This window comes from Psammomys obesus, unplaced genomic scaffold (assembly GCF_907164565.1).
Source record: "Psammomys obesus unplaced genomic scaffold, mPsaObe1.curated_primary_1811, whole genome shotgun sequence".
In the NCBI taxonomy this organism is placed as follows: Eukaryota; Metazoa; Chordata; class Mammalia; order Rodentia; family Muridae; genus Psammomys; species Psammomys obesus.
The window spans coordinates 8242846-8255116 of record NW_026596147.1 but is presented as its reverse complement, the minus strand read 5'-3'; the positions used below and the strand labels follow the sequence as shown (position 1 = coordinate 8255116).

At 44.5% G+C, this 12271-nt stretch overlaps 1 protein-coding gene and 1 non-coding gene across 2 annotated transcripts in view; one reads left to right on the top strand and one right to left on the bottom strand.

Annotated features, from left to right (window-relative positions):
* Wwc2 (WW and C2 domain containing 2) overlaps positions 1 to 12271 on the top strand; it is a 173586-nt gene that overhangs the window by 141008 nt on the left and 20307 nt on the right. The window contains exons 17-18 of the mRNA XM_055593592.1: positions 8189 to 8310; positions 10488 to 10683. Coding sequence (XP_055449567.1) covers positions 8189 to 8310; positions 10488 to 10683 — 318 coding nt within the window. The remainder of the gene's footprint in view (positions 1 to 8188; positions 8311 to 10487; positions 10684 to 12271) is intronic.
* Positions 1030 to 1137, bottom strand: LOC129666533 (U6 spliceosomal RNA). Its single transcript, XR_008718590.1, has one exon. It is a non-coding gene; the product is annotated as a U6 spliceosomal RNA (small nuclear RNA).

Below are 12271 nucleotides of genomic sequence, written 5' to 3'. Positions count from 1 at the left end.
CTTGTCAGAGCATCCTACGGGTGCTTGTCAGTTCTGTGCTGTTACACGAATCTTATTTCACTTTTTATCCTCTTCTAATCTCTGTCTTTTGTGTTTCTTTTAAGGAAAAAGCCAGTGGGGGAAATTTACAACAAAGTGCACACATCTTACCCAAGCAGTGAATTAGTGCAAAGCAATGGCACCTATGTAGCCGTGGCCACATTAAGTCACAGTGTGTTGCCATCACCTGCGAATGCTCCGCTGTCCCCTCCCCTGCTGTTACCACAGTCTCCCAGAGATGTCGCCCCCACTTTATGTCTGTATTACATGTCTTTGAATTTGGCGCAGTTCGAGTCTGCCCCTTGTGTCTGGCATCTTGTGACACTCACCTGTTATCCGTGTAATTACAGCTCATTCACTCTCATTGTCAGGCAATATTTTACCGTCTAATCATATCTCAGTTCATCTGTTCTGTTGCTGCTGAGCGTCTTGAGCCGTTACTAGTTGTTAATAGTGTTGAAATTAATCCATGTGCATACAGTTGATAAAACTAGTCCTGCCTCCTTTCATTTTAGCTGTTTGGGTGTGTGAATAGCACTACCTTACAGTTTTAATTTTCATGTCCCTGATTATAATATACATACTTCTAAATGGGAGGCATTTTTTTATAACGTGTATATTTTAGTTTTTAATGCATTTTCTATTATATTTTGTTTTAGTTTGGTTGGAGACCTTGAGCTTGAAAATGAGTGTTTTAAATTAATTTTATCACAAGTGTCTTACTTTCTGTAACTTACCTTTACATTTTTATAATGTCATCTTCGATAAAATCCCTCAGTTTTTAAAAACAATTTATTTTTATTTTATGTGGACTGGTGTTTTGCCTCCATGTATGTCTTTGTGAGAGTGTTAGATCCCCTGGAGCTGGAGTGACAGTTGTAGCTGCCTTGTGGGTGCTGGGAATTGAACCAGGGACCTCCGGAGGACCAGACAAGCGCTCTTAACCACTGAGCCATCTCTCCAGCCCAGGAAACACTCAGTTGCTTCTTTTTTAATATGGAATGCTTCAGGAATTTGCGTGTCATCCTATTAGCAGAGGCCACGCTAACATTCTCTGTATTGTTCCAACTTTAGTGTATGTACTGCCAATGCGAGCATAAAACAGGGTTTGTTTTTTTCTTTTCTTCACTCAGTTTTAATGAACCTTTGTCAATTTTCCCCTTTGTGCTATGAACTTTCCCTTTAAGAACTGTTTGGTGGCAGGGCCTGAGAATTTGTGTGTGTGTGTTGTCTTACACAGGCTTTATTGCTTGTCTTTCAGATTTAGTATGCGATTCTTATGAAAATAATCTGCTTAGGACATGAGGTGTGTAGGCCAGGCCTCCTTCCACCGTGTGGTAGCTGGTTCACCCAGCATGGTGTAGTGAAGAGGCGCCCCCAGCTGCACCGCACTGGCTGCCTTTGCTGTGAGCCTGTGGCCTGAATGTGCTCTTCCATTCTGTTCCACGGCCTTGGTTGTCTGTCTTTGTGGCAGTGCTGAACCTTTTGAGAGCCTTACATAGCCTAGCATCTAAAATGATTTTTCTGGGCTTGTTCATAGGTAATCATTAGCAGGGGATGGACATGGATACCATGATGCTTAGGTAGAGGTTAGGGGGTGACTTTCAGTGGTCTGCTCTCTACCCTGATTGTGGCCTCCAGGGACCCAACTCGGGCTGTCCTGCCTGCGCAGTAAGCGCATTTACTCTGCACCATCTTGCCAGCCTTGGCTGACTTTTGGGTATTAAAGTATTTTTGGATTATTAGACTAAAGCAGGCTTTACTATGGCATATTATATACACATGTGTATGTGTGTGTCTGTGTGTATACTGAATTTGATTAACTGATTTTTTTCTCATTTATTTTCTTTTTTTTCTTTTTTTTAATTTTTTTTTCTCATTTATTTTCATTTGAAAAATTAGTCTTTTTCTTGTGATGTCAATATCACTCTGGCACTGAGGTTTTTCTTCATTGTGTGTTAGGAAATATCTTTTTCTAGTAACTGCAGAAGCTCTTATAATTATTAGATTTGCCAAGTATCTGGTAAGAATGCATAAAAAGGCACAGATTACTGCTATCAAGAATGAAATTAATACAACACAGTCCTCATAGACATGAAAAGATAATAAAATACATCGTGCCGATTTTAAAACTACTTTTTTCCTTAATTATTTGGGGGGAAATGTATCAACCAAGCCTGTGGGCAGCCTCCTAAGCAGCAGCCAGGGAAGACACTGAGTGTTCGGGCCTGCAGCCCATCTGCAAAAGGCCATGCTTAAACTAAAGGCTTGGTTTCTTTACTAGCACGTGTCTTACTTGAGGTTTTATTGCTGTGAAGAATAAACACCATGACACTGGCAGCTCTTACAAAGAAAAACATTTAATTGGGGCTGGCTTACAGTTCAGAGGTTTAGTCCATTATCATCATAGTTGGGAGGATGGCGGTGTGCAGGCAGACACGGTGCTGGAGAAGGAGCTGAGGGTTCCACATCTTGATCTGAAGGCAGCAGAAGGAGACTGTGTGCCACACTGGGTGTAGCCTGAGCACCTGAGAACTCAAAGCCCACCAACACAGACACACTTCCTCCAACAAGGCCACCCCTACTCCAACAAGGCCACACCTCCTAATAGCGTCATCCCCTATGGCCAAGCATTCCAACACATGAGTCTGTGGGGGCCACACCTTATTCAAATCACCACAGCAGAGGACTGGTCTGGTTTTCTAAACTCGCTGTAGATTTTTGTAGGCTGTGCTTTTTGCAGAATTTGTCTATTCAATATATTTTTATTATGTCATTATTATTGTGGCAGTGCTGGGAACAAGCCCAGGGCTACTTTCATGTTTGCCAAGCACCTAACAGACCCACCCAGCGTGAATCAGCCACAGTACCTTATTGTCCTTCCATATTGCAAAGACTTTTACTCCTGATATTGGCAGTTTGTGCCCTTTTTGTGCACTCCTACCAGAGCCTTGCCAGTTCTCCCATCTTATTTAAACAACTAACTTTGGTCTTGTTGATACTCACTATTATATGTGTGTCTGTTCTGCTCATTTCCACTTTTACCTTATTATTTCTTCCAATCTACCACTTGAGGTTTAATTTGGGTCTCCTTTTCTTCTTAAGACGGGTACTTAGATAGCTGTTTTATTGTCATTGGATTTGGTACTGAAAAATGCTTTTTACAAGTGTGGTAATTACAGAATTATCATGAATTAAAAACACTCTACAGTTTCCATTGTGACTTCTTAATCATAAGTTTTTAAAGGATATTTACTAATTACCGGGTAGTTGAAGCTTTTTAGTTCTGTTACTGATTTCTAGTTTTATTTTACTGTCTTCAGAGAATAGAACCATTTGGCCATGCTTGTTTTGGCTTAGCGTGTGGTATATTTGGGATAAATGTTCAGTTACTCTACAACAAATGTGTTTTGCTATCAACTTGTTAATTTTGTTTTTAGAGTTTCTTACACATAGTAGATTTTCGATTTGCTTGTTTATCATTTACTGACAGAAATATTTAAATCTCATTGAGCTATGATAGCACTAAATATAGTTTTCCTTTTTAGTTGCAGTAATTTCTTTGCATCTGTGTTATTGGTGAATATAAATTTAGCCTTGTAGTGTGCCTCTGTGTCCAACTGACCTGTTACTGTTAGGAGCTATCTCTCCCCCAAACAATGCCTTTTTGTTTTGAAGTCTACTTCATCTGATAGTGGCAAAGCTATGTAAGTCTCTCTCTTTTTTTTTAATGTGCTATCGGTATGGTTTAGCATCTTCCATTCTTTTTCTTTCAAGCTTTTTATTATTTCTGTTGTTCTGCTTGAAAACAGCGTATGGTTGGTGTTGGCTTATTGCCCAGCCAGTGTCTTTACCTTTTACCTGGAATGTTCATTGCAGTTACATTTAATCTGTACATACATTTGGGTTTGCATTTGCCTTGTAGTTGGTTGTTGTTGGCCTCGCCTTTGTTGCCGCCCTCCTTTTGGATTAATCCAAGTTTGTAAATTTCCATTTCCTTCCCATTAGATCATCAGGGATAGGCCCCCCGCCTCTTCCCATATTTGGCACATGTGTTCCGAAACCCACGAGTGGATGTGTTGCCCTACAGACTTCTGTGTGCTCTTTGCCATGTGTCTTCCCACAGTGCTGCAAGGACTTCTCTGTCTTGGCGTTTCCAGACACTGTGCTTGTCACTGCTTTGCCATTTGAAATGTGGCAGCAAAACTAGCCTGCCTTGCCAAGCAGTAGTGCTGCAAGCCTTTAATCCCAGCACTTGGGAAGAAGACACGGGCGCATCAGAGTTGGAGGCCAGTGTGATCTACAGAGTAAGTTCCAGGTGGCCAGGGCTACATAGAGAGACCCTGTCTTTTTTTTTTTTTTTTTTTTTTTTTCCTTCACAATTTCATAGAAGAGTCACTTTCTCCATAGACCTTAGCAACTCTGCACATACATGCATTTTCCTTACCAAGTTGAGCACTTACAGCTTCTCCTTGACAGGCCCGTCTTGCCGGCATCACTACTCTCATGCTTTGGAGTTGATATAACTAGACGAAAGCCGTCATGTCAAGCAGCCCGCCTGAAAGCTGAGGTGGTGTCCATCTGGTTGGTTGCTGATTTCCAGCCTCTGACTCTAGGTCGGGATGTCTCTACTAATTATGTCAGATTCTTGGAGACAACCACTAGCTGAATCCTGCTTTTTAATGGAGCACAGTTAGCTGGTATTAATTTGGTGAGTTAAGGTCATTTGCACTTAGGGTTATTATCGACAGGGGCTTGCTGCTTCCCGTGGTTTTGTTGGTTTTGTTGGTGGTTGACTGGCTGATTGGAGTGTGCGTGTGTGCGTGTGTGCGTGTGTGTGTGTGTGTGTGTGTGTGTGTGTGTGTGTGTATTTTGCTCCTCTCCTCCCAGTGGTAATTACAGAATTATCATGAATTTAAAACACTCTACAGTTTCCATTGTAACTTTTTTTTTTAAACCTTATAGAATTTATCTTAGAAATTCAGTTGGAAAGTGAAGCTCAGAGCTACAGGTGCTCTCAGGCAAACCAAGCATTGACAGATTACACCTAAGCCTGTGCCAGGCTTGTCCTCGAACTCGGCGATCCCCCAGCCTCTGCCTCCCGAAGTGCTCAGATTAAGTGAGGCTGGACAGTGGTGGCATACTCCTTTAAGGTGTTTTGTTCTTTTAACTACTACTTGTTTGTATGGTTTTGTTTGTATGTATGTTTGTGTACTACCTGCATGTCTAGCGACCAGAGGCCAGAAGGTGGTGTCATCGCATCCCCTTAGACTTGAGTTATGTATGGTTGTGAGCACCATGTGGGTATTGAGAATAAAACCTGGTTCCCCTCGAAGAGCCACAGTGTTCTTTACTGTGGAGCCATTTCTCCATTCCTGGTGCCACTTCTTGAAAGGTTCCAGGGCTGATGTAGAACCTGGTGAGGACCATCGGACACCATTGTAACTTCTTAATCATAAGTTTTTAAAGGATGTTTAGTGCTGCCAAAGCCTTTCGAGGTTCTTTCAGCTCCTTATGTGGTGGTTTGTGTCTGTTCTATGTGGTTGTAGATGTCAGTGACCCTTTCACACACTGGGGTGACTTTCTTGTCTGGGCTCTGAACTGATTTCTTATCTTCATTGGTCTGCCGATTTGATTCCTCTATAGGAACATTATTCCTTTTCAAAAGTATAACACTAGAATCCTTTTCTGGAATGTCAGCTAACTTACCTTATTTTTCAGTGTTGGGGTGTCCTGGTGTGGAGTACTGTCTCATACTGGAGGCTGGCGTGTATTCCCTTGTAATTTGCACACTTATTCATATGTACAACACCCTCTGGTGATGATGATGATGATGATTTCCTCATATCCCCACTGCTTTGTTTTGTTTTACATGAAAACTCCTAGAGAGTTGCCACTGTTTAGAGCAGCAGTTCTTACCCTTCCTAATTCAGTCCTCATGTGTGGAGACCCCCATCCATGAAGTTATTTTTTTGCTCCTTCCTAACTGCTGCTGTTGTAAATCATAACCTAGATATCTGCTATGTGACCCCCAGGGGGTGCGACCCACATTTGAGAACCCTGGCTTAGATGGTGCTGCATGAGTGGAGGGAGTGTGGCCGCCCCAGTGCCATAATTGTACATAGCAACTACAACTAAAGTACAGAAGTATAAGCACAAGAAACATTTAAAAAATACTGTAATAAGATTTAAAGGATTGATGCTTAAAAATAAAAATAAACGGTCAGTGAGGTGAACCAGAAAGTACCGTATACTTTGTCGGTGTGTTTCCTGGTTGGAGAAGTGTGGTTTATCCTGCCCCTCGGATTGTGGTTTTTCCCTTTGTTTGTTTGTTTTCCTAGTCAGACTCCACAGGTTATGGCAAGAAGAGCTGTTAGTCCCAGTAGCCCAGCCAACTACACCATGGTGCCCTCCGGAGACGTTTCTTGGCCAGACTGTTTTCCGCCAGTCTTCCCCAGTCTGAGTTGTCCCCAGGATAAAGCTTACAGCTCTGTCTCTGGAGCTTTGGAGCTCAGTTGGTGTGCAAGACCCTGTGCCTCAGGCACCAAGCATATGCAGAGCCCACCCATCTTTGTTCGCCTTTGCCCCGTCCATCAGGATTCTGCATCAAGTTGTGCCACCAACCTCCTGAGGCCCTGATCTCAGGGTCTCCACGTAGCTCATCCTGGCAGTGGCCGTGTGTGTGGAGGGGGTCAAGACTCTGCTTCAGCCTCCTCTCCCACACTGTGTCTCTCGTCTGTGCTGATCTCCAGGTACTGCTCCGCTGGGTGCAGTGCCTTTGATCCCCTCGGCAGCGTGGGAGGTTGAGGATGGTGCTCGAGGCACACCTCCCTACCTCAGACACCCAGCAGGTGCTGTGCTCCACTCTTCCCCCTAGCATGCTCAGCCTCTGGTGCAAACCATTCCCACACTTTTCTCTTCCACCAGTTCTCAGCGTAATCAGTGGCCAGATTGCTTGAACATACTTCCCTCGGCGGGACTGGTGCAGGGCAAGCACCTTGCCATGACTGGGATGCCAGCTAGCCTCTGTAGTTCTTTGTCTCCTTCGGTGGTGGCTGTTTATCCAGACTTTTTTCCATCCATTCCCATGATCTCATGGCATGGACTTATAACCTGTCATCTGGCCACTGACCCAATCTAAAATGCAATGATTCCTAAAATGTGTCTCCCTCTTTCTCCTTCCACTGCCGGCATGATTTTCTCTTCCTTTGACTTGTGGCAGCTTCATTTCAATGCAGCTTTTGATGTGCTTTTCTTTGTGTTCTTGCTAGTAGAATAATCCAACTTCGCCAGTTTTCCTTTAACGTACCGAGTTATTAAGGCTTAGCTGCCATCTCCGATAACCTGCATGCAGTGTGTGAGTCACTTGAGAGTCTGCCTCTGTTTATGTTGTCTCTTATGGTTTCCCACCATGAGCTGTCAGTGGAACGCTGGTCACACTGAATGAGGGATTGTAAAACCTCCAGCCAAAATAATTCTTTGAGGGACAAGTTGATGCTCTTCTGCAGTAAGACGACAACACAAGAAAGTTGCCTGCATCACCTACGCGTTTTGAATTTTAAGTTTTCTCTCTCCAGAACCCTGTGAGCCATGAAGTCTCTGCTTGCTGTTTAGGTTGCTACCAGCTGGGTTTGGCTTTATTTCTCTGTCTTGCTCTGTACAGATGCAGCTTAGAAATGGCAAGGCCTGAACAGAAACATGCTGGGTAATGCAGGGCCCATTCACCCACCATTCCTCCAAGTCCTTTTGTATGGACTGCTCTACACTCCATGCTAGTCTTCAGGCAGTGGACTGTGGGGCCGCAGTTCCGGGCAGCCCATCTGTTTGGCCTGCAAGCCTCCTGTCTAAGTTGACAAATGCCTAGGAAACCTTGGCAGTGATGGTCACCTCTCTTGTCTCTTTGCTTCCCCTGGGACCTCAGCCCTTCAGCCCTGACACCCCCTGTCAGTCTTCCTGCTTCATAACATCTGGGAGTTTGCATTTGTTTTTTGTTTCATTTTGCTCAGCTTTCATATTTGTTCTCAGCAGGAGAGCCGGATCTGGTACAAGCTGTTTCTTCACAGCTGGAAGTGTAAGTCTGCATCCAAAGAGTTTCTGAATCATATCTGGAGTGCCTGGTGTTAAGTGCCATATGGTTTCCGTTCTGCAGGATGCAGTGTCAGCCTTACTTGCAAGAACTTCAGCCGAGCTCTTGGCTGTGGAGCAAGAACTGGCCCAAGAGGAGGAGGAGGAGCTGAGGCCAGAAGAAGAGCGGGGTCCAGGGGGAGATTGGTAAATGGCTGCTGCCTTTCTCTGGGGGGCTCGGGGCATCCTTAGCTTCCCAGAGGAACTTCTGGGGGCTTTATAGGCTCGTGTATTACTTTGGAACTGTGGTAAACTGTGGCATCAGAGAGCACTGGCTGGAGTCTCTTCCTAGGCAGTTGGGAATGAGAAGAGGAAATGGTGAGCTTACGGCAAAGGCAAAGGCAGTTCATTGACCGGACTGTCTGCTCTTGTTGCTGGTAATAGCGTTTCCTACTTCTGTGCTTTTGCTTTTTGTCTAAGCTATCCACTTAGAAAGTTATGCTATCTGATTATAAAACAGAGGTTCTTGACCTGCGGGTCACAACCCCTTGGGGAAAGGGCTTAAATGACCCTTTCACAGGGGATGCCTAAGACCATCAGAAAACACAGATGTTTGTATTACGTTTCATAACAGTAGCAAAATTACAGCTATGAAGTAGCAGCAAAAATAATTTTATTGTTGAGAGTCACCACAACATGAGGAGCTACATTGAAAAGTTGCATTAGAAAGGTTGAGAGCCACTGTAATAGAGTCATAGATGAGGTAAAATTTGCTATCTTTTTATTTCCTTTTTTCCCTTTCTCTCTCTCTCTCTCTCTCTCTCTCTCTCTCTCTCTCTCTCTCGGCTGTTCTTAGGCAAAGTTGCTATTTAGAAAAGATCCTCCAAGTAGCTCTTGGAGTGTCGGCCCCTCCCCGAGCCCTCTGAGTGTCCTCCTGTGTCAGTACCCATCCTTTAAGGGTGATGCCGTGTTGTGTATCTGTGTGCCTCTGCAGCTGAAGGGCTGTCTTCCCAGGTCTCCACTACATTCTCTAAAACTATCTTTGAGTGAATGCCTCCATTTTGAGCATCTTCCATATATAAATTCATTGGGATTAATTTTTATGTGCAGTTGTTATACTGTTGTGTGTGGTTGTGTTACTGTTAGTGTCTGTGGTCTGTCCTCGTGTGTGCATGCATGCAAAGATGAACCGTGAGAAATTCAGAGCGACAAGGAAAGTCACAAATGTTACAGCCGTGGACATTTGGAAGGAAGGGTGAGAGCATGAGGTAAAAAGGCAGTAAAGTTGGCACCAGGAAAGGGACTTAGAAGTCTTTGCGCATTAAGCTCTTTTCCTGCTCGTAAAGTACAGTGGCCTCACATTTCAAGGAATATACTCGGGAGGTTTCAGGGGGAGGCCTTAAGTTCACGTTAGTCACTGCTGGTTCTCCCTTGTGTTCATCACGGCCAGACATTTAATAACTAGCCTGTGTCAATCTGCCAGTATGTCCCCAATTTCGATTAAGGCTTGACATTTAGACATCCATGTAAAGGCTTCTTTCTAGTCTTGGAACAAGAAACTCAGCAAAGCATGCCGTGTTCCAAGCCTTCACGGCACTCCTGTGTACACTCTGTACAGACTGGTCATGTTGTTTGTTTGTTGTTTGTTTTTTAATGTATACACATGTTTTGTCTGCATGTAGAAGCGCACCACATGCCCACAGTGCCCACAGAGGCCAGAAGGGGGTGTCTGATCCTCTGGACCTGGAGTTACAGAGGGTTGTGAGATGCTGCCCAGGTGCTGGGAACCAAACCTAGGTCCTCTGGAAGAGCAGCCAGGGCTCTTAAACACTGCTCCATCTCTCTAGCCATGCGGTCATGCTCTTGTCACCACCCAAATGCATGCCACAGCTTTTGTTAAGTATGAGCGTGTGAGGCAGTGAGTCATCCAGTAGCTCAAGAGCAAATGGTTTACACAGGTCTGTGCCTGCCGGGTATGAACAGTTAGTAATGGGTAATCCTCATATCTTAGCTAAGAGTAACCAGCTGTTATATAACTAATTTCACAATCAGTTGAGTGATAACAAGTTATTGTACACGAATGTCATGTTTTTACATGCTGAATTTAAAATTTGTATGTGATCCTTGGATATTTGTGTTGACTATCTGGACTCTTAACATTTTAGTAGCATACCGTGGAGGTTTTGCCCTGCACTCCTGGAACAGACAATGAGAATCTATTTTTCTTGATCTGGTTAACTAACTTCCAGCTGTCATGGTGTCTTCAATCACATGTATGACTCAGTTAGTTGCTTCTAGGGTAATGGTTAACATGCCCAGCCTCGCTGCATGGAGTACACCTGCCAGACAGAATGGCTTTTGATTTTTGTTTTGTTTCACCATAGCCTATCGATGCTTAGAGAGGCCTCTGACGAAACTGTGGCTGGGAAAGAGGCTGAGGGTCACCTGGCAGAGGGCAGTCGCTGCACAGAAGACCCGAGGTCATGCTCTAGCAGGCCTCAGACAAGCGAAGACCAGTGTAGGAAAGAAAATGAGCATGCTGAAGACCCTAGCCAGCCACCAACTGGAATTCCCACCCTGGTAAATGTTCTGCTACAATCTCCTTTTAAAAAACCCTGTTGACATCACTCAGGGGGGTGCTGTTTTCTCTTCTAAATCAGGATTCTGTTTGTTTGATTGTTTGTACGTTTATGGTTTGTTTTTTTGAGACAGAGTTTCTCTGTGTAGCCTTGGCTATCCTGGGCTCCCTTTGTAGACCGGGCCGGCCTTGAACTCACAGAGAACTCCCTGCCTCTGTCTCTCTAAGTGCTAGGGGTAAAGGCTTGTGCCATCACACCTGGCTTGTGTGAAAGGCTTTTATGGGAATATCACCAAGCAGCATGGAAAACACCTTACAATTTTCACATAGGCCCAGAACATTAATTTTTTATTTATTCTTGGCAGAAACAATACTCACTGCTTTATATCTCTCTAAATGTTCTGCGAGAGCTTGTTAAAAGTATTGTCTGGTACATCCTTACCAGGCCACAAAGGAAGACAATGTAGCCAGTCCTGATGATACCTGATAGATCAGATGGAAGGGGAGGAGGACCTCCCCTATCAGTGGACTGGAGGAGGGGCATGGGAGGAGAGGAGGGAGGGAGGATGGAATTGGGAGGAGAAGAGGGAGGGGGCTACAGGTGGAATATAAAGGGAATAAACTGTAATTAAAATTTAAAAACAAAGTATTGTCTGGGGCTCTAGATGTAGCTGACTTGGTATAGTGCCTGAAGCCCTGGATCCCCACCACCACACAGGTGATCACAGTGGGCACCCAGATGTCATGCTGGCACTCAGGAGGCGGAGGCAGAAGGATCATCAGCTCTGTAGTGAGTTTGAGGCCTGCCTGAAACACGAAAGGCTCTGTCTCCAAAAATAACCAAACAAACAAAATTTTTTTTATATATTTAAATTGTATTTTGTGGACACAGGCATGGTGATTTTTATAATCCCAACCCTCATGAGGCCATGCAGGAGGATCATGAGTGTCAGGCCAGCCTGGGCTCCATGGCAAGACTTTGTCTCAAACAAATGTTTTTCTATTTTAGAGAAATCAGGGGCAGGGGCTACTTAATGGCATCAAGGTTCAAAGTCTACTTCAGTGTTAAACATGAAGGAAGAATTTGAAGTTCGGGGCTGGCGAGATGGCTGAGGTGAAGAGCACTGGCTGCTCTTCTAAAGGTCCTGACTTCAATTCCCAACAACCACATGGTGGCTCACAACCATCTGTAGTGAGAGCTGGTGCCCTCTTCTGGTGTACAGGCGCACATGCAGGCAGAGTGCTGCATAAATAATAAAATACACCTTGAAAAAGAAAAAAGAATCTTCAGGTCATCTTAGCTAGCTGCAGCTCTAGCTGAAACCTATAGAGATGACGATGACTCAGTTAGGCTCGGGGACCCATGGTGAGGAAACAGGCAGCTTGACTTCTTGGGTGAGAACTATATCAAGTGCCATCACTACCTGGGCATCCTCCAACAAGACCACAATGAGGGCCCATCAAGGGCGCAGAGAGAAACCACTCCCGAGAGGGTGTCAGGGAACAGCATCCGCTTTATGCACGTGAGCAGCCACGTACACAGCGGAAACCTTAGACTGTGGTCGGTTAGCACATGACCTCAGATTGGGT